Source organism: Biomphalaria glabrata, chromosome 3, assembly GCF_947242115.1.
Source record: "Biomphalaria glabrata chromosome 3, xgBioGlab47.1, whole genome shotgun sequence".
Lineage (NCBI taxonomy): Eukaryota > Metazoa > Mollusca > Gastropoda > Planorbidae > Biomphalaria > Biomphalaria glabrata.
The window spans coordinates 26224110-26247107 of record NC_074713.1 but is presented as its reverse complement, the minus strand read 5'-3'; the positions used below and the strand labels follow the sequence as shown (position 1 = coordinate 26247107).

The 22998-nt window shown below is 33.8% G+C and overlaps 2 protein-coding genes across 6 annotated transcripts in view; one reads left to right on the top strand and one right to left on the bottom strand.

Moving 5' to 3' along the window:
- LOC106057000 (pecanex-like protein 1) overlaps nt 1–7287 on the bottom strand; it is a 34028-nt gene extending 26741 nt beyond the window's left edge. For 3 of the 5 annotated variants that reach the window (XM_056024259.1, XM_056024261.1, XM_056024263.1), the window contains exons 1-10: nt 6995–7287; nt 5423–5607; nt 5095–5285; nt 4510–4605; nt 3676–4246; nt 2745–3067; nt 1963–2166; nt 1226–1357; nt 672–722; nt 2–149 (exon numbers count right to left, since the gene is read on the bottom strand). In XM_056024259.1, the coding sequence (XP_055880234.1) occupies nt 2–149; nt 672–722; nt 1226–1357; nt 1963–2166; nt 2745–3067; nt 3676–4246; nt 4510–4605; nt 5095–5285; nt 5423–5607; nt 6995–7147 (2054 nt within the window). In that variant the 5' untranslated portion in view covers nt 7148–7287. The remainder of the gene's footprint in view (nt 1; nt 150–671; nt 723–1225; nt 1358–1962; nt 2167–2744; nt 3068–3675; nt 4247–4509; nt 4606–5094; nt 5286–5422; nt 5608–6994) is intronic. The other 2 variants (XM_056024262.1, XM_056024260.1) reach the window with 2 other exon arrangements.
- A 76-nt stretch (nt 7288–7363) lies between these two features.
- Nucleotides 7364–22069, top strand: LOC106057001 (mitogen-activated protein kinase kinase kinase 11-like). Its single transcript, XM_013213998.2, has 8 exons — nt 7364–8515; nt 10366–10546; nt 14302–14450; nt 15218–15393; nt 15511–15751; nt 16202–16345; nt 17166–17333; nt 17608–22069. Exons 1-8 carry the CDS (start codon nt 7792–7794, stop codon nt 18828–18830), a joined length of 3006 nt encoding a protein of 1001 aa, XP_013069452.2. The 5' UTR covers nt 7364–7791; the 3' UTR covers nt 18831–22069.
- The last annotated feature ends 929 nt before the right edge of the window (nt 22070–22998 follow it).

The following is a 22998-nucleotide window of genomic DNA, read 5'->3' as shown; positions in this document are numbered from 1 at the left end:
CCTGGCCTGTCTGTTTGTAGGACGATTGAGTTGGGAGCTGGCCGGTAACAGCGCACTGAATTCAGTGGGAGTTAATGCAGGTTTTCTTTCTTCTTCTTGACTTTCTAATTTTAATGCTGATCTCCCTTCATCTTCTTTACTGGATCGGGCTATTTGTAGAAATCAAAAGAAAACAATTTTTACCATAAACAAATGATTTTTACCTAAAAAGTCAGTTCTTTAAGGGTAGCAGGATATGCTAAAAGTCTAAAGGTGTGCCAATAGTTATTGTTGGATAGGGTTGAAACACAAAATACCCTTGTCATGCTTCCCAGTCTCAATGTAGTGCTTGGTTGGAAATGTCAAATGAAGTGGATATGCCATAAGAAAAGCCAAATGGAACTGTTTTTATTGTACTTGGTAGGGATTAAAGAAAGCCTTGTCACTCTGTCACAATCAACCTTATAGCAGACCCCACAACAATGGTAATAAGCAATGAGAAAACAAATAATTGCAACTACTTTTCTATACTGAACCTGTGCAATTGAGGCATGTAAACAAAAAATATATGAAAATACAATTCTGCTCGCACAATGAACCCAAGAGACTAAGAAGTAAACTAAAATTCTGTCTATGGAACTATGAAAACAAAAGAGGGAAACATTTACACACATATAAAGTTGCCAACGTACCTAGAGAATCATCAAGTTTCTCTTTTGTGGTGTTACTCTCAGACTGGCTTCCTGGATGATCAAATACAATCAACACATTGCATTGAAATACTTTATTTCTGGATTACACATTTTAATGGTATATATTTTGGTTATATGCAACCACTATCTAACTACTAAAAACACGCTTCATCTTTACCACCAGGAGATACATTTAGAATAAACAAAATGTATATAACTCAACCAAAGAATTAAAAACACAACCTAAAGACTCGTATCAAACAGGACTACTTTTACATGTTCAAATTATAACCCATTAAAATACATTCATTATCATATCACATAGTTGGCCTAGATATGAGTAAAACTTTGATCAAAGAAACTTTTTCATTATAATTTGGTTTAGCAGTAGTCAAAAGGTTATAAACAACTTTAAAAATCAGAATGCAAAATTAGTAAAAAAAAAAATTAATGTTTAAAATATGACAACAAATATATGAAAAATTAAACTTTTTTGAGGTAAAAAAAAAAATCCAAAACTAAACAATGTTTCAAAACTATTGTGTTTAATTTACTTTGCATTTTAACAAACTGTTGCAGCTGCTTAAGTTCCTCACTATGTTGTTGTGGGTCCCAAAGTATTTCAATGAGTCGACGTCTTATTTCCTCAGGATCAGACAAGTCAGTTGAGCCGGGACTTGTTGATTCTAGAGAAAAACATTTTTTTAAGCCTTTGAAAATGTATTTTATAAATGAATTGAATCATCCTACAAGGTCAAGTAGTAGAGGGCCCATCTTCCAAAACATTGGCTATGAAATCAAATCCAGATAATGGATGGATTTTTAAATTTCTGGATTTAAGAATGTTTTAGTTTAATGGCTACCTGGTCCACTCTGAACTGTTGCCATGGCGGGTTCAAAACCCACCTGCTGTTATCCTTCAGGAGGTTTGGGCTTGAATATAATAAACTTCATTTCTGAAGGAATCAGATCAATCAGCTCTAATGGCTATGTTCAATTTTTTAGGACAAAGTGGCTTGGTTCAAACTGTTGACCAAAGAGATCACTGAATCACCTGCCACATAGACCTCTAGGACTTTGACATTCAATTTTAAAATAATCTACCATTGGTCAGCACAGTGACACACAAAATGGTTTTACTTAAGATCAACTGAATGAGCTAAAATAGTATTCCAATCATAAAATCTATTTTGTTTTACTAATCAGTAATCCTAAGGGACTCTCTAATGTGGGAGGTTCAAAATGGGATAAGCTCATTTTAAGTTAGACCAATCAGATAAAATGTAGTAACCTTTCAGTGGATTGGTCTGGCGAGCAGATTTGGACCTGATTTTTTTTGGAATAGCTCCTTGACTTCGCATGAAAGCCAAATCTTCTGCAGAGGGGCTGCTGGGTGTGGTCAAGTCCAAATCTTTGGCTGGCTTTATGCTTGTAAGATGGGGTTCTATGTTGGCTGAACTACTGGACTCTGTACTGTGTGAGCACATATCTGCCCCTGAAAAAAACAAATCAAAAGATATACCTTGTTTGTGTATCTTAGTCTAAGTATGTAAATATGCACAGGCTAGCACCAAACCTAGTCTCAACACAAGCTGACATTCCTCCCCCTCTCAAAACAACTTATCTATCCAGAAACGGCAAGTGCCACTACAGTTTGTGATCAGTGGCAATGCAGGCTCTACCAGGGTGAAGTACTGTTTGCTGCAAGCTGCCTAAGGGTAGCTGGCTCCTGATTTTTTCTCAGGGTTGACTCCTAAAGCCTTTTCCATTTTCGAGAAGTTTAAATTCAGTGTTTTCCTATCCTAGGTGGGAAGCCAGCCAAGGCTATCGAGACCTCCTGCCCAAAGCTTACTGGCTTCGGCATCAGCAACTAGCCTTTGCCCTTCTTCTGTTACTGATAATATTTCCAATGGACTCAATACTTGAACCACATATAAATGCCAGGAATATGACTGTTTGTTGGAGGCTATTTGAGATGCTTGCCATTGGAAGCATTTTATAGTTAGTAAAACATATTACCATTACCATTTCCTGCAATGGTGATTATACATATTTTAACATTAAAAAACTTACCTCCTGATGTTAATGAGTCACTGTCAGCATCCTCGTTTTTGTGTGGCCAGATGTTATATATGTAGGGAACACAGTCCTGATGTAAGGGAGATGAGGATGAAGAGGTTCTGCTACGGGACCTGTAGGGAACAGAATGGATGGAGTTAGGATGAGGGCTATCTGGCCTGTCATGATGTCCCTGGGCCACTAGGGTGGAGCCAGATGATTCCCCTGTGCTCAAGTTCAGTTTACGGTGATGGCTAAGTGAAAGGATCAGCTCATTATGACCTTCATATGTCGAGGACAGGTCAGGGAGCTCCACCTCTCCAATACTAACATCTGACCTGAGAATTATAACAAAGCTAGATCGGAGAATTCTGTAAAATCTATATGATAATTATAATCATACTAATTCTTTTTATTATGGAGTAGGTAAAAAATTGTCCAATAATTTCAGACTAACAAAAGAATATAAAAATATAATTAAGTATATTTAATTTCTTGAGACCTGGTAGGAATCGGAAACAAAAGTTGTAACAAAATAGATGCTTAGCTTAAGTCTTAGAGTTTGAATCTCTAAGGTTGAGAATTATTTTCCTGGATGATGAGCTTAGTATGTGTTATGAAAAAAAAAAAGGCAGTTCATTTTGTCAGCTACAAGATGCTGCTAGAAACAAGGTACTTTTACACATTATCACAGCCTCATAGAGAAATCAACAGCATTTTAATTAGAGCTAGGCCAACTAAAATTAATGTACCTTCAATTCAGAATACTAACATCTTTGGATTTTAAAACCATGACCTTTTCATCCATGTTCTAATGCTTTCAACTGACTTTTAAACAATTTTTTTGAAATGGCTTTTTGTTGTTTGTAGGAATAAGAATGTTCTTCCTTACTTACTTTGCAGAAAAACAATGTGGATTAACAAAGTAATTTGTTAATGAACTTACCAGTCACTATTACTGGATGTAGACATCTGTTGGACAGGTACCCTGCGATTAGAATGTTCATGCATGTTTAAAGATTGCGAGGACAGTTTTACTTTAGTTGCTGATTTGGCAGGAGGGCACCACTCAGCTGTGCTCTTGCTTCGCCTTACAGCTTTACGTTCTTTTCTCATCCTCAATTTAGGTGTCCCTGACCTTTTAGCTTCCCCACTGCAACTTGGATGCTGCGTAGACGCTTTCCACTTGCTTTGTTTCAAATGATTTTCAACCCCGAGAGATGTCCCTGAATTTGACTGAGGTAAACTATCTGGTGGCTTAGAACTTTCCAGGGACTCATTTCTTTTCAAGGTAGCATGGGGACTACCTTGTTCATCCATGGCTGCTACCAGCTTGGCCATTTCAAGAGTTCCAAGAATATACCCCTGTCCAAGGTCATTTGAGTTCTGTGCTTTAGATGGTTCAATTGACTGGACCTCTGCTGAAGCACTAGAACAAATGGGCATGGGTTCTATGTCAGCCTGAGTTGTTATGGTGTGAGGAATGTTTTCATCTTGGTCAGCAGAATCTTCATCATCTAATAACAGAAACAAAAAGATGACTAGTATTTCATGTTTTCATTTCATTACTTAAAAAAAAAAAAAGACAAAACTTGGCAAAGAAAAGTTACAATTTTTGTAGAAAAACAGGGAATAGTATATTTAATAACTAATTTACAAAGAGCCTACAAGTTTTTAATTTCTTTTATACTTTTTTCTACACACACACACACATTATTAATCCTTGAATAATTATCTTAATAAAAAATTTTATTGTCTTCAAAATAAAATGTTAATTTACCATTCCCACTGCTAGAATTGTCTAACTTATTTGAGATTCTGCTTGATCCTCCCATTGTGATGTCATCACCATCCAACTTGGCCAATGGAGCTTTAGCTGAAGTATTAAAATCGGCATTAAATTTAAAAAAAAAGTCATCATTGGGTACTGTGTTGTTGTTTTTTTCAATAGTGAACTTGAATAAGTGTTTGGTCATCTTGTGTTGTGGAAAGGAAACAAGTGGATATATTTTATTTATGAATTGTTTTCTAGACAGGTCCTCTCTTAATAATATTGAAGTTTGCAGAGAAAATTCTTATTTAACTCAAACTGTCTGAGGTTGCATTGAATTGTTCAGATATCATTATTTCATGGTGAACAATTCATTACATGAATACATTTTCTAAGTCAAAAACTTTGAATTCCAGATGGTACTATTTTAGGGCTGCTTCAATATCTGAATAAACTCAGTGTTTGTTACATATGTGTATTTTAAGTAAACTTTTACAAATTAACAAAAGTATGAAGTGCCCAAGGCAGGGTAAAAAAATATGTGAATCTTTATAATATGTAACCATTCATAAGACAAAAACTAAGCCTACGTACACTGTAGTGAAGTATTACCTCCTTGAGCTAGGCTGGCAACAACAGGGGATGGCAAAGGCTCATTTGAGTAATCTTTACCCATTTCTAATTGAGAGGAAACAGTACTCAGAGGTCGACCATGATCTCCGCCAGCCAATAAGTTACCCAAGCTAGCCATTTCAATGTACTCATTCTCTTTGCTGTCCCCGCCACTGCGGACAATGTTTTGATTCATTATAAAGTTTGCCTTATTATAATTAAAAACAAAGCTTCAAATTTTTAAAAATTCAGGCTATAGTTTTATACACATTTGTCAAAAGTAGCCCTCTGTTCATGCTATAATTCAAACCTCTTTCCTTCTTCTTCTTTTTCCACAGAGGCAGACCTATCACCATCCTCAGCAGGCAACTCCTCTTCTGCCTCGCCAGTATCAAATAAGTGGTGCAGCCTGTAGTTTATCACCTTGATGATGCCAAACAAAACTCCAATTGCCACACTGTAAAGGCTCCATACCAATATAGAAGCCTCTAATGTCTACAAGGAAATGAAAAGTATTTTTGCTTATATTCGCTGATATTACAACTAGATATAATGTATAATTAAGAAAAATATTGATTTAAAACAAAAAAGATTTGGTTTTTAAGTCATATGGGACAATTTTAAATAGAAAAAAAACATTTTAGTTTAAAAAGGCATAAATATAGTCTTTTAATGCAAAGGATGAGTGCTGAATCAAATGGTTATGCATCCAATCCTAAATAATTGTATTCACTATATAATTTTGTTTCAAAATGTAGTCAATATGTTTAAAATATTACTAGTTTATAACTAGATCTGGACTATACAGACATCCTCCATAGTACTATAGAGTATAGTTCCCTTTATTTTTGCGCATTATATATTATATGATAGTGACAGACTATAGTATCTATAGATATAGTGACAGACTATTCTATAGTATCTATAGATATAGTGACTATAGTCTAGGTACTATTAAATAGTATAGGTATTGGTATTATATTATAAGATATAGACTAATTAGGAGGCATCTACAGCTCATTATTCATCCTATTAAAAAAGGCAGGTCAAATTAGATAAAATAACGTAACATGGGGGCAAGGGCCGATCCTGAAGTGTGACTGACAATCGAGGAACAAGTAGAGTTAGTAAATCTTTACTAGGCGTATTTATCGTAATATTATCTTCATCTTAAGAGAGACCTCTTGTAGTAGGCCTGTTTTGGTCAGCATATGACATCAACAGAACGATGGTTAAAATTCGTCTGTCCTCCCTCCCCCTTTTGGGAGGGGGGAGGTCAGCAGAGGGAGGGGGCGATCGCCCCTGCTGCCCCCCCTGGATCCACCAGTGTACCTGACACTAGTTGGAGAAAAGTGAAGGTGGTTGGTCATTGTGCTGGCCACGTGGCACCCTAAGCCTAGCTTGTTAACGGCCATCTATATAGAAACAGATGATCTTTACATCATCTGCACTAGATTGGCTAGATTTAGTGGATTTAACTTTAAGTAGATAGAACACAAGCCAAAGTCTGACTCTGAAAGGGGAACTTTTATATCAGACTCAGACTATAATAATCTATTAATACTAGATCTAATTCTAGATAGAATCTTAGAGTCTAGATAATATATTATTAATATTATATATTATATAATATGATGATTATTGATATTCATAATCATTATAATATTGAATTGATATATTGATGAATTCATTGAAGAATATTATCAATATTGAATCATTAATAATGATTAATTTAATTGATTCTAGTATTTCTAGATTCTAATTTCCATTTGGCAATAATTTGGTAGAGATTCTATAATTTAATTAAATAATTTACATCTATATAGATCTAGACTTCTCTATGCGATTAGATTATATTAACTTTGGTAAAAATTATACTTACTGAATATACAATAAGAGGAAAAGCAAGAAGGAACACCCATAGGTAGAGATGAAAAGTGTTGCAAAAAACCTGCTGTTGAGGATCGTAGAACCAGCCTCCAGTTAGAGATGCCCATATCCCTTGGCGAAGAATATCCAGTATATGAGATCCCATTGACCTAAACCAAAAAAGTCAATATCATCCCCTGAGAATATTCTTTTTTTAAACCCCTTTAACTTTAGGTCACATAATTAAATATTAGTTGGTCTTCCTTGTTTTCAATCTACACAACAACCCATGTAAACAGCCATTATTGTGATAAATCACACAAGTCACCGTATGTTGCGAGAAATGACGAAGTCTTAACAAAAAAGCCTATCAAAACCGGTCGAATGACGAGGGCTTAGCTAACGTAATCATTGAAAATTATCAAGAATGTTTTGTGTCATTTTTTTATCAAAAAGATTTAGAAATAATAATTTGTGGAATAAAAATTATTCAAAAAAATGAAAATTTCAAGGTCAAAGTACATCAATATGGCGGCTGTTTTATCAGAATCCCAACAAAGGTGTCGAAAGTGATTTCTAAAAATGAACATTTCTGTAAAAGTAATGGATTTATATTGTGCTAACCGATATGAAAATGGCTTTGTTTCCTATTGTTTACATTTTTAGTCTCACCCTGACTGATTTGATACATGAAATTTATGCGGAATAATAATGTTTGGGTCTTTCCACCCAGGTTGTGGGGTGGATCTACTATTATGCATCAAAATAATAACATTTTGATGCTTGCTAATTGTAGCGTAATTCCATCGAATGCGACACAAGAGTGTGTTGGCCGTATCGATGGAACCATCGCGGTTTGCTGATCGGCGGGGTCGACGAGATGAAAATGATCAAAGTCCTTTATGGACTGCGATTTTCGACTATGAAGCAGCCAGAGAAGACGAGCTCACACTACGCAGGGGAACCAGGGTTCAGGTTCTGTCTGTGGATTCAGGAGATGATGGCTGGTGGATGGGAAGAGCTGAAGGGAAAGTTGGGATTTTCCCTAGTAACTTTGTTGCCAAAGATTCTCAGCTGAATGTAGATAAACTACCACCTGAAATTAAATCAAAAGATAGGCCATTTGAGATTGATTTTGAGGAGCTTGATTTGGAGGAAGTAATAGGAGTTGGCGGCTTTGGAAAAGTTTACAAAGGGAAATGGCGTAATGAAACTGTTGCTATAAAAGCAGCTCGTCAGGACCCAGATGAGCCAATTAGTGTAACAATTGAAAATGTGAGGAAGGAGGCCAAATTATTCTGGCTTCTGAACCATGTAAATATTGCAGCATTGAGAGGAGTTTGTTTAAAAACTCCAAATTTATGTCTGGTGATGGAGTATGCGGCAGGTGGCTCATTGAATAGGGTGCTAGGTGGGCGACAAATACCTCCAGAAATTCTAGTGAATTGGGCATTACAGATAGCTAACGGGATGCATTATCTTCATGAGTTGGCACCATTGACTCTCGTACATAGAGATCTTAAATCAAGCAATAGTAAGTATGATATTCACTGTGCTGTATAGATGTATTTTATATTCAATAGATCATGTTTGCTGTTTTAGACCTTACAAATATTATGGAAGATGTAAGAAAAGTATACAGACAAACTTTTCATAAAAAATGTTAATATTGTCTACTGAGTTCATTTTATGGTCTTACTTAAAATTTTGACATTTTTTAAGATACTTTGGTCATATATAACTTGACAATTGCATTACATTCTTTATCACATGAGTACATCATGATTGGCAATTTGGGCTTCTGTTGTACTAATGAGTGGCTGGTCAATTAAATTGCAGTTTGATTTTAACTCAAATCAACTCTACTGATGTTAAAAATTTATCATTTAGTGCTCATAATGAGTCAGTATTTGTTTTGAATGATGCTTTTACTTCTGAAATTATAATTACTTTGTAACACAAAAAAGATTATTTATCAAACTATCATAAAATATCAGAGGCATTGCTAGGGTGGGGGGAGAGAGGGGGAGAATTTAAAAATCCTCCCAGGCCCCCACTTGAGGGGGGGCCCCAAATGAGTTTTTTTGCATCAAATATTAAACATTACGCAAAATGCCCCCGGACCCCCAAATGATTGCAAATTCCTAGCTACGCCTCTGTAAAATATAAAGATTAAAAATTAACATTAGTTTAAAAATATATTATATAAATTTAAATGTGTTGAACATCCATCTCTATGTCATGTACATTATAAATATACTGAAATTCTCTCTGAAAATATGTTCTTTGACAAAGGCATTGCCATTGCATTTTTCAAATAGATCTTCTTGAAATGAAACCCTCCCTCATACACACATTCACCAGTTTGCATACAAACTTGGCTTCACAAATGTAATCAAAGAAGTAGTAATTTAAGCCAAGTACTCAACAAAAGGAATGAACAATTACACTTACAAGTTAACTAAAAGAATAATAAAGGAAAGCAAATAGAGACAGCATCAAACAGGACACAGATCTGTCTTTCATTTCTGCCTTGGACCCAAATCATCACACAAATGAGCAGATCTTAGTTGTCTCTTTTTTCTCTCATCAAGATGGTGCACACCATTAAGCATCAGCTCAAAAGCAGAATTATAATTACAATATAAATTCTATTTTAATTTAAAAGCAATTCTAAAATATCTTATAGATCCTCTCCATATCTCTATATAGTAATGTGTCATACTTTCATGAAATACCTATAAACTATAGACACAAAATGGGAAGAGACTGCACATATGACCATAGATTAATCTCTGTGAATTCTGCTTGCTTCCTAGTCAGTTTCCACAATTATTTGTTATCCTAAGTAGAACTTATCTTCGCATTAAATTTTAAATCTGGTTATTATTTTACATTATTTTTACTATATTTTAAAAATAGCCCCCAGGTAAAGTGAAGCAGAGACTCAGGGGTGCCACATTTTTTCCCAACTGTTCTAGATCTTTACACAATACTCAAAATATGAGACCTGTTTATTCCTTTTACAAAATAACTCATGTCACAGTCATTGAACATCAAAGGTGAAACAAATGATGAATAAACATGACATAATAGCAGTACTCGAGTACAAAAAGAGAGTCAACTGTTAGCTTGATACTATTGTCATTGCTTGGTCATAGTGTAATGTCAGAGGTCTGTGTCATAACTTTCCTATGTTACACCATATTTTCTTCACCTCTTAATATTCATTATTTGTTTCAGCACTCAATCTGCTGACTTCATTTTAGTTTTTTTTTTTTTTTTTTTTGCTTTCACTTGATTAGTTTTTAAATTGCTACCACTTCTAATGATATTATAATATACATTTTTTTTTCTTACCATACTTTTATCTTTTTCTAATAGTTTTGTTAAAAGAATCAGTGGATAGTGGCGATTTGGGTCAGAAAAATCTGAAAATTACAGATTTTGGATTGGCAAGGGAAGTGGAGCAAACAACTCGGATGAGTGCTGCTGGAACCTATGCTTGGATGGCACCGGAGGTCATCAAATTGTCCAGATTTTCAAAAAAGAGTGATGTCTGGAGGTAAGAAACCAACACATTTTTAAGTTACTATGGAAAAAAAATCATTTTTAACTAGGGGTGCACCAGATAGTACTTTTTTTAATTCAGCTGGAGCCGGATACCTACATGTCTTGTAATAGCTTGTGTTGCTTAACATTTTACAAAACTGTTAAATTACATGTACCTATATTTGCATTATTTTTTTTCCTTTTATATACCTTATTGTTTTAAACTCTGTTACTGATTGATAAATTAAAGCTTAACAGTAAAGGGTGTGTGGGGAAGGGTCAATGTAAAATATGTAAGTATATATGTTACTAGTTACTAATGTTACTAATGTTAATCTCTCAAAAGTAAAGTGCTATCGGGCTTGTATAGTGGGTTGATGTAGGCCTATGTGTTCACGAATTTCAGACCAACAACTGATCAATGTGTGATCATCATGCTTGTTATTTAAAATCCAAGGACCGCTTCTGGTTCTGGCTTCAAGGGCTTAATAGTGATAGTAGCTGTTATTTAATAGTTGAAATCTGAAGCGTTGTATGTCAATATTTATTGTTTTAGATTAATCCATTTGAGGTAAACAATATTTTATTATTAGCAATATTATTTATGCAATGTTAAACGTTACTGTACTGTAAGCTTTTCCGTTATATAATAAGTCAATAGAATTAAACAATCAAATTAGCTTTCTTTCTAAAGGGTTTCATACAAGGCAAAAAATACACACGCACACAAATCTTTGTTTTATTTTATTGTGCTAAGAACGTATGTAAGAAACATTAAAGGCAAAGAATGTAGGCCTATGTAAAAAAAACATCTTCATTAATTATTACTGATTTTATCGTGGTTTCTGTGTGTTATGGGTGTTAGGAAAAGTAAATCAACCATAATATTTATTTACAGTGTAGTATGCTTCCTTAGCACGTTGTGTTTTTCCATTCTGGATTTAAAATGGTCAATGTCTATCAGTAAAGTGAGTGACAAGGACTAAATAAATAAAATTAATGGGTGTTAAGCTCTCTTCCTTTAAAGATAGGCTTGTTCGTGTCTTTTACGCTAATATACACAAATCTGAGCCTGTACTTTTTTCTACAAAATAATTAGTTACTGGCTTACTTGGATATGATTTGTGTTTGTTCTGTGTAGCAAAAGGTCACTCGTTTAGGTGTGTGTTCTTTAGTCCAGCTTACTGAGATTTATATCCTAGTAACTCGGCACACTGTAAGAGGTGTGGCCTCTAGTCCAGCCACGTGATTGAGATATTTCTCTAAATAAGCAAATTCATTGTCCGGTTATCCGTGTAGGGGTTGGTAGAGAAGTGGCTTGAAGTCCAGCCCCCTAATTAAGATTTACTACCAAGTAAACAAACTCAGTTCCCTCATGTGCCCCTGTCCATCGTATCTGACTTGTGGTCACCTGTCAATCAATGAACTCAATGTGATGGACTAAACAAATAAAAGGGGGTGGGAGTTGTTCATCTCTTCCTCTGGAGATATACCTGATTATCTGTATAGAGGTGTGGCTTGAAGTCCACCCTCCTACTAAAGATTTACTACCAAGTAAACAAACTCAGTTTCTTCGTACGGCGTGACCTCTAGAGAGTGTCAATATGCTGACATTAAACCTACGTCCATCATATTTTGACTTGTCACATGTCTATCAGTGAACTCAATGTGATGGACTAAACAAATAAAAAGGAGGTGGGAGTTGTTCATCTCTACCTCTGGAGGTATACCCGCACAGCTAGACAGCGTGACATAGTCAAAGAATATAACATCTTAACATGTTAACTAGCCGCTCAAAGGTCAAGACAAAATGAAAATGCCAGCCATTGCTGCTATGTATGTAAAGCGCATTTATAATGTTAAGTTTCATTTATATTTATACGCCCTGTCTTTATAATAAAAGATGTTTGTGCATATTCATAGAGGCCCTCTTTTTAAGCACATTATTATGTTTTAATATAAACATTCATGCATTTTATAACAGACATTGATGGAACAAGGTCCACTTTGTGCATATCAAATAGGTGTACTTTTTACTATTCGGCCAACTATCCGGCAGTGATATTCGACAGGATCCAAATAGTGAAAAAAGGCTAAATATTCGGCAGAAGCCGGAGCGACTATCCTGTGCGCCCCTATTTTAAATAAGAATTTTATAGAGCTGCTATTGTACTAAAGCTATCTGTCATGCTTTAAAACCCTCAAAAGCCTTTTTTTTTTTAAAAACAAGATGGCAGTGGCATTTCCTTCCGTGTGTGGTTTAATCTCCTTTATATCCATATTATTGTTACGAATCTCACTATCCAGGCTCTCTGCAAACTGCACCATACACCACCAACTTAAAGAACTTGACAAGTCAGGGCTCCAAAATAATGTAAAGGTTTAATGTCCATAAATAACAGCCAATACTGTACAATTGGCAGCACGTAGAACAGTACAAATAGCTCTGCGATAACAAATATCTCTCCGATAACACCGTTCCGCCGTATCAAGTCTTGCACTGGCCTCTCTCTGTCTTGCCTCGGACTTGTACTGAGCCGTTGTAACAAACTGTAGATCGGGACGTTGTGACTCGGGCTCTGAACCGCTGCCGTGAACCTCGCTGTATTGAGCCCCTTTTCTCGACCGTCTTGACTGCGACACCTCTGCTCTTTTATAGGGTCCCTACTAGCCTTCTCGAACCGGACAGAACGCCGCTCGACGTTTCTAGGTGGTCAGATGACTACAACTCTCGTGACGCCCCTGAGATCTGTTCACGACGGCGATCCTTCCCGAACCGTCCTGTTGACACTTGACTCAGCTGACCGTCATAACTCGTCACGGTTGACCGCTCGCCTAGCGCTGGCCTGGGGCGATTTGCGTCAGCTAACTACACACACACCACTACTCCTCTCTGTGCCACCACCAAGTTTATAACATTATGTACAATCTACTTCATCTTGTGTTCAGTATTTTCATTGATGCAAGTGTAGAATCTACATTAAATATGATTTTCCAAAAGCAGGCCCTAGATGTTTTTAAAGCTTGTATACTGTTAGGTGCTTCCATACTGTGTATTATGTAGATAAGTCAAGAGGAGGGAACTCTAAAATAGCAAAATCAAATATATTGAATATCCAACAAGAAATTAATAATAACGAAGAGAAGGGTCGAATGTCGTTAAGCTAAATCTCTACGTTTATAAAAAGCTCCTTAAGCCGCCAAGAGTAGTCTGTTTACATCGGTTGATATTTCGCTATTCTTTCTCAAAACCTAGTCTTGTTTTTACTGGTTGCATCATTGTCTCTAAGTCAAAACTTTCCCTATTTACGAAAAAAATAACTAATTCCTAATCGTAGCATAACAACACATGTATGTATAATGTATCAACATTTGAAAAAACAAAATAAAAAAGACACACACATATATATATATATATATATATATCTAAATGGCATCTAAATTATTTGCAACTTCAGCAAGACTTTTTCTCAAAGTCAGATAGCAATAATAATAGTCTCCTGTTGGTTAATTGGTCATCACTATTGTAATTACGTGATTTAATTATAAGTGTAACTTTATGTGTGAGTATTGCTGGGTCTTTGTGTAACATAATGTGTGAGTAGGATTGACCCATAGAAGCCACTTCCACATTTGTGTGCACTGTGCACTCTGTCCTTTTCATATGTTCTTTTTTGTGTGTGTTTTAATTAATATATTGTGTACTATGTCTTTCTGTTAAAACTTTAAGTGCATATTTTTTTATTTACTTTTTTTTTTATCGTTTAGTTATGGAGTTGTACTCTGGGAACTGCTTACTGGTGAAACACCGTACAAGGGCATCGATGCATTGGGTGTGGCTTACGGTGTAGCGGTCAACAAACTTACTCTTCCAATACCATCTACATGTCCAGCCATGTTTTCACAGCTCATGGCAGGTTGGTATTTCTTTGATTTGTTCACTATTTTTAAACCTGGAGATCAAAATTTTAGTTTGTTTAAAATCCAAGCCCCTTGTCTCTTGGAACTGTTATATCATGCTAAAACAGTCTGTAAATGAAAATGTAAAGAACAATAATGTCATGTTAAAATACAGTCGTGGCATAACCCATTCTTTTTTTCTTTATGGGCTTTATTTTTAAAAAAAAGACGAGATATGAAAAACAAATTATTCAAACATATAGTTAAAATGAGTTATAATATTTAAGGATTGCAATATTCTTTGTAAAATATAATATTTGCATTACCCATTCTTCCATTGTTTGTTGGGTTTTATTTTTAAAAAATAATAATAATAATTATGTTATATTGAATTGTCATGCAGTCAGTTGGACTGACATTTAAGGGCTGATAAACAGTGGTTCACTTACTTAAATGTGTTGTTTGTTTTTTTTTTGTTTTTTTTTTTTTTGCTAACCATTATTATTATCAACGTTAAAATATATTCATTCTATTCCTAACCCTAGCATTTCTTTAAAAAAATATTTTTTTGTATTTCTTTTTAAAGTTAGAGAGTGTGATTGGATTGGTTGTTTTTTTTTCTGCTTTGGTATTAATGAAGGTGGAAAAAAAGAATGTCTACAGACAATACCCAAATAAACAAAAACGTTTTGGTTCTAAAAACTTCAAAGTTGTTTTTTAAATTATTCAACATTAGATGAAAGTAAAAACTACGTTATCCAGAATCTTTCCTTTTTTTTTCTAGATTGTTGGCATCAAGAGCCTCATGAGAGACCAACTTTTTATGAAATTTTACAACGACTTCAGGTTATTGCAACATCTCCTTTTGTAACCACTCCACATGATTCCTTTCACACAATGCAGGAAGATTGGCGTCATGAAATTGAACAAATGTTTGATGAATTGCGAAGCAGAGAAAAGGTTGTTGTTGTTTTTTTATTTTATTTTTAAGCATAAATTAAAAATATATATTTTTGTAATTAGTTATTTTTGTATTTATCATGATTTTTTTTTTATTTAAAATTATTTTTATTTCAGGAACTGAGATGTCGGGAAGAGGAACTCACTAAAGCCGAGCTTCAGCAGAAAATTCAAGAAGATGCTTTGAAACGTAGAGAACAAGATCTGGCAGCCAGAGAGATTGAACTTTTAGAAAGGGAACTTAATATACTCATTCTTCAACAAGTAATGCATAAGCCTACACCAAAGAAAAGGAAAAGTAGAAGAAGCAGATTAAAGGCATTAAAATATGGAGGAAAGAAAATCAGTGAACCTTCCGGTCAGTTTCATTTTCCTAACAATATTACAGATAGTCAGATTAGGTGTGTGTTAAGGGCTTATTTTGTAATCAGTGTTTAGTGTCATTTTTATTTGTTTTAAATTTTGTTGAGATTTGCAATTAAAATTTTTTTTTTCAAACAGTAATAAAATTATTTTTTAATGTTAGATCAGGCTCAGAAGAATTCTTAGTTAAGTCTGCAAAATCTTGCATTGTGACCCAAGAAAATGTACTAAATTTGGTTATTTATTTAATGAAGATGTGATATTTTAGAAAGGACAAATACAATTTAAACTTATGATCCTAATGTGTGTTATGAATAAATACTAGAATAAGTTATTATAAAGTGATAGTTAGGGTTAATCCTAGTTTTATACATTTTTTTGACATTTTAAAAAGGCTGCATTGACTGAACTGTTATTAAACATTTCATTCTATTAAAATCTTCAGATTTTCGACATAACATTACAGTTCAGAAAGAAGATTCAGCAGTTTATGATAAGCGAGCCTATAGCACTGCCACCAGTCCAGATAGTCCTCCTGTTACACCCACTTCTCATGCAGCCCCTCCCCCTCGTTTTAGAGCCATTGCCAGTAAGTTTGTTTTTTTTTTTGTCTGAATATAGCATTAGCTTCTAGTTTGAAGGCTAATAAATTTTCTCTAGGTTTTGATTGATTAAATATGATCTATATGATGTTCATTGCTTTGTATTCTATGAACAATTAAAAAGAAATGATTGATCTATTTCTGAGCTATTGCAAAAATTCTACTGCTTTTAATTGTTAAATTATATGGAGATTTAGGCCTATAGATTGATATGTCACAATGGGAAAAAATTATATTTAAATTTCACTGTATGGTCTGTCATTTGCTTGTAGCTTCAAACAGCTAGTACAACTGAACTGATGTAAGCGTATTATAGTTTTAGTAAATAAATTTGAAATAACTTGAACTCACTTCTGTTGTGAACAAAAACTCGTATAACTTTTATTACAATGTACACAAATTTAACTTGAGATGAGATATAATAGTAATAGTAATGAAATAAACTGATATTAAATGAAATCTAGCTCACAACTAAAACAGTTCTTTACTTTTTCATGACCTTAGATTGTCTGCCTTTCTTAATATAAATTTTTATAGATCCCCTCACATTTCATCATTCTCTTAACATAAATTTTTACAGATCCGCTCACATTTCATCATTCTCTTAACATAAATTTTTACAGATCCGCTCACATTTCATCATTCTGCACTACACAGCCACCAACCAATTGGTTAACCTCTCCTCAATATCACCTAGGAAATGCACACACACACACACCATAACACAGTTTGTTGAAGTAATGTTAGATCCTCATCATTTTAGGGACATCTTTTATATATTGATATTATCCTTTTTTTTTTTTACAGATCCACCAGGAGATGGAAGGAAAGGAAAAACCTGGGGCCCAAGCTCGGTTCAGAAAGATAGGCATCAACGCTCATCCATTATATTTGCTGATGGGCGATGGTCAAAGAGTGCTCCTAATTTAGAAAAGTCACTGCGCCATCTTGGAGCTGGAGCAGTAAACTATCTATGTAAGTGATGTTGCTTATAAAACCTTATTCATTTCATTGTCTCTTTATGGTGAAGAACAACGGTGTCATCTTACTGTAGCATTTAAACAAATAATTAGGAGCTGGGGTTGGGGAGGATTGTGTAGCAAGTGTTTTAGTTTTTAAATGTTTTTGTTGAAATGTGAAATGAAATTTTGTTTTTTTGGGGGAGGTGATGTTTTTTGTTAAAGTTGTGTTTTTTTTAATAAGTTTTTTTATATCAAAAATTATTTTAATTATCCTTTTTCCAATTCAGATGATGAGGAAGATGTACTACCAGGTGATTTAGATGATTCACCCAAATCAAGAAGCATTCCACACACGCCAGTGGCAACTCCAACAACTCCATTTGTCAAAGGGAAAAAAACTGACTCTAGCTTTTACCATATGTCAACGATATTAGCTTCTGTGGCTATGGGCTTTGATATTGGCATAGCCAACACACGGGCTATTCATCCTAGCTTGCATATGCCCAGTGGAGAGGAAGAGAGAAGCATGAAAAAAAGGGACTCTTATATTAATAACCGACGAGATGCTTATCTCGCTGCAGTTAGAGATGCCATAATAGAGCCTGAAGGTGACTTTCGGTCCTATCAGGCCCCTCCCCCAGGATATTGGCACACCTATCATGGTGTCCAAGCAAGACAAAGACCTAGTCTTCAGACCTGGGAGACAGATACTCCCCCTTTATCAGCATTTAATGATAGTGATTTTAACAATCAGGTTCTTGGGCCTGCCTATACCAACTACACTGCGTCCCATCGCTCTTCCTTTGCTGAGAGTGAAGCATCTATTACAACATCAACGCCGACAACAGAAAGGACTGTGATTTACAACCGCCAGCTTTCAACAGAGAGTAATTTGGATACATCCTCTAAACCTGCTGGTCAGGAAACTGCAAACAAGTTGCAGAGGCGCTCTGTAACTTTTGAGGATGATTTTATCCCAGCTGACATGGGCAAACTAAGTAATAGTGGCTTGTACAACTCACATAGAAGAACACCCTCAAATACCTCAAACACTTCAGCCAACATTGATCCTCTAGATACGAGGCAGAACACACATAATGATTATTTCCTAATACCTCATCCAGATTACAACTCATCATCACCTCATCAACAGCAGCCAGTTCCACCAAGGCGAAGGTCAGGTGCAGAGCCTGCTCAGCGCCCTACAACTCTAGATGTGGGTGGAGTCAGGGCTTATCCTATACACCTCAAATACCCTGCCTCACCTGGCTATGGATTAAATCGGGAGTCTGGCCGAGGCCGAGGTGGAGTTGTGGGAGAAGAAAGCACCCCTTACTTTTCAAGTCGGTCACGTTTATCTCCTGGAAACACTCCCCCTCATATAGCACACCAGAAAACTCTTCTGGACATTGATGTTGAAGGACAAAATCAGGATGCAACAAGACCTTTAGTTTATCATAACTCTGGTGCTAAGTACAGTGTGACAGATTTAGAGAAAGAATTTCTCTGATCTACTTTACTCAAATAGTTTAACATCAAAACCTATTTTTAAAAATATCAATGAAAGTAAATGTTAATTGCCCTTGCAATATATATCAACTGAAGTTTTTTTTAAAAGACATTTTTCAAAAGCGCTGGTTTACAAAGTGTGCCTTCATAAAGTCGACTCATTGACCATATCAAATCATTTTGTATTTATCAGTTTGTATTTATGCCATATCCTTTATTTATTTCATGCTGTGACTTTATTCTTCCTTGGTTTACTCCTTCCCCTTGACATCTCCCTGGATGTTACCTTTCATTAGACTAGCAATGAATTGTGCATTCATACTGAGTTGACGCCAGGGAATATGTTTACAAATCTAAGTCATAATTGAATTTGAGAATAAAAGAGTCCTGTTTGTGTGTGAGTTGGAATGTTATTGTTTTTTCAAATAATGTAGAAGTGAAACTATTTTGACCAATATGTCATTAATTAAAAGAAAAAAAATAGTAATTAGTATTAAATTATTATTAAACTGTATGAATATTTTTAGGCATGTATTTTTTTTTTTATTTGTATTTAATGTCAAATGCTTGTATTCTTCACTCATTTAGATAATACTATACATTGGTTTTAGACAAGAAAAATAATTGGGCCTGATAAAAAAATAAACAACATAGTTGCAGGCCACAAGTTAAAACATCTTGCACTTCTTAAAAATCTTAACTATATTACAAATGTTGATTGCTATATCATCATAAATAATAGTTTATATTTCAACAAATCTTCAACCTCTCACTTATTTTATCATATATATTATATATATATATTTACACACCCATTTATACCTTTTTTATTACATTATCAGTAATATTGATATATATTCATGTAAATTGTATAATGTATTATTCCATCAATCAATGACTGAATATGTTTCTTAGAGTATACAGTATTCGTGTTGTCTATTAAGTCAGTGAACAAAAAAAAATACAGTGTATTCCCACTGATTATTTCTGGGGTTTGTGCTCAAAATTACATACAACTTAATCTATTTCTAAGAAATTTATGTATATCAATAGGGGTTATTGTGTAGGCTGTATTAAAAAAAAAACAACAATATCAGATATCTGACTTTTTAAATGGTATATTTTCTGGATTGTTGTCTGATAATTTTTTTTAGACTTCATGGAAGGAGTGCTGAGGCAACCACTTAACTAACACTAAATGCAATATTACATTTTGTTTTACCCATAAAATACAAATGTTACTAGACATCTAGAAAGACTAGGCTAGAGATACAAAATAATATTTATATTCTTTGTGTTTTATAGCTGTTAGTTTATTGTATAAATTATTTCAGTGAATAAGGTTGGTTATAATTTTTGGCACATCTATATTAAATTCATCTTAAGTTATTTTAGTAAGTTGGACATTGGGTTGATTTGTTATAGAAAATACAAAATCTAATGAACCATTATAAAGTAGATTTATTTCTTGTTAATTATTTAAAATTTGTTTTAGTTAAGAACAGACATACATAATTTAATGTTTTATTTTCTTGTCTCAAATATTCCTAAATATGGGGGGGAAAATGCATTTTATTATATACGATTGACTATAATCTTAAAACTGTTTTAAAGTCTAGATTTTGTAAAATTAAATAAAGAAAGAAATGGTTCCCCTGTGTTTCAATATATTATTTTCAAAGGATTAAGACTATTTAAAAATATCTACTCTTCCTATCAGCCATACGCAAGGCTATACAAATAAAATATATTTTCATTATTTGTAAAATCAATGTGTTGTTTCTTTTCCAATAGGTCATTGTCCAGCATTCCCCAACACAGTGCCTTGATCTTATTGGGAAAATAAAATGTGTATGATTGTTTATTTGTTTTGTGCCTTATCATTCATCTGTTGTGATTTTTCTATGCAGTTGTTTATCATATCACAAAATCAAGTGCCCTCCTCTTTCTCTATCTGCTCTCTGTAGGTTAGAATTTGTTTATTCACATTCTCAGAAGTCTGCACTAGCTTTCTTATAAGACTTATCCCTGAAAATTGTAGTAGACACCTGACTAAGTTGTATCACATGAAATACTATAATATTAATTAATGGAAAATTTACTTAATTAGATAATTTTTGAAGATTTTTTTTAATCTTTGAAAAAAGAACATATAAGTCATTTGGTGTTGTAAAATAAGTTTTGCAAGATCAATTTAGCTTAGACGTTATCTTTAGTTGTGTTGAAGAATAAAAAAAAAACAATTTTTAAAAATTACTGCCCTTTATTTCAAAACCCCTTTTAATGTAATATTTTGGGCAACTTGAAACTACAAAAGTTTGGATTTGAAGGCTTATGAAATATTGTCAACTCTGTAACTTTTTTCTAATTAAAAATTGTTTATCTTAAAAGTTATTGTGAGAAAAAAAAACAATGTTCAACAAGATCTAATTTGCTAAGAGATTACAGGGTCATTAAAAAGTGTTGAAACATTTGAACATAAACTCTAAATATATTATTGTTATTGCAACTATTTTTCTCTCTTGAAATTTTAATTCAGTAGTCTTGATTTTTATGATGCTGGTGTAAAATATTCAGATCAAAACACTTTTGTTATATTTATGGACAATAACTTGCCTTTAAAAAAAAAAAATGAACTATGAAATATAATATTTGAAAATGTCTATGACCCTTTATTTGATGACCCTGTATTTTGTGTATAGACCACAGTTAGATAGAACTTGCAAACATTCCACCATTGCATTAACTTTGTGAACCAATATAGATTTGAGTAATGCTTATTTTGAAGATTTTCTTGATATCTACCTAGCAATAGGCCTAGTAGTTTAAATATTTTAATTATGAAACTAATGACATTATTTATAATATTGTTATTTAGTAAGTAGCCCAGCAGTTGATATTTTGTTTGTTAACTATGGATAGATGATTGGTGTAGAGCAGTCAGAGTTGTTAGCAATCAATTCAACATCTATAACTTATTTTTCACTGTACTCATCAAATTGATGCTGTAACATTTAGCTTATCAAGGTTTCAATCTGTTTTGTGTCCTGTCCTATTCATAAATCCCTTGCAAGTTAGGCCCTCTATGCTTGCTTAGGTGCCTGCCTCAAAGCTCTGTGCTTGTTTCAACATTGATTTTACTGAGCAGAAATGTAAGAAAAAAAAATTCTCAAAGCTAGCTAAACATGACTATCCTGAAAACTAGGTAACAATTCTTATCATAAAAAAAAAAAAAGAAAATGAATATTTGAAAAGAAACTTGCTGTATCTAACTGCACATTTTAAATGTCTTTTATTTGTAGCATCAAATAGCTTCTACTCAGCAACAATTTTCTATACAGTTATTATCAGTCAGTGTATAGCAGGGCAGACTTTTTCCTGATTAAATTTTGAATGTCTTACAGTTACGCTATAACTTTGCATATAAGTGTCCTCTTTTTTTACAATAAAATCTGCTTAGTTTTGAAACACTTTTCCGCATTACTTTAATTAATGTGATATTTTAACACCAAGCTTTGTTCAGCGGTGGACTCTTTGAATCATTCTGAATTATTTTGCTATTCTCTCATTTGTCATAACATTTATTTATTCTTTTAAAAAAAAAAAGCAACATCACATTCTCTTCTTGTCAGTTGCAAGTTGGCTATAATCATCCAATGATTCTTTATTAAATGAGTTACTGTGGCTACTGCATGCTTATTTCCCTATTTTTTTAATTTTTTTTTTTCAATGAACAAAAACAAAGTGATTTTTTGAATCCCTATTTGAATTTTTTTTTAGTCAACTCTTTGAAACTGCTGTGAATAGTCTTGTATATTATTATTATTATTATTAATTATTATTATTGTATGGCCACTGTGAATAGACCTGTATATTTCCAATGTATGATATTGTGAATGACTCTATAGCAATGTATCTCAGGACATTTTGTATTGGTACAGGACCCAGTTCACTTGTGTATTTGTCTTTGAAAAAAAAAAAACAATAATATAATGCACACATTGTTACTTTTGTTACCTTGACTTTACCCCTAAAATTATGCACAGGATGAGGCATGCATCCCCCGCCAGTTACACTCAGAACTGTAGGATCTTGATCATCGATTTTTTTTTAAATGTACTGTAAAATATTTATTAAGATGTAGAATTTTTAAAATTTAAATTAAGAAT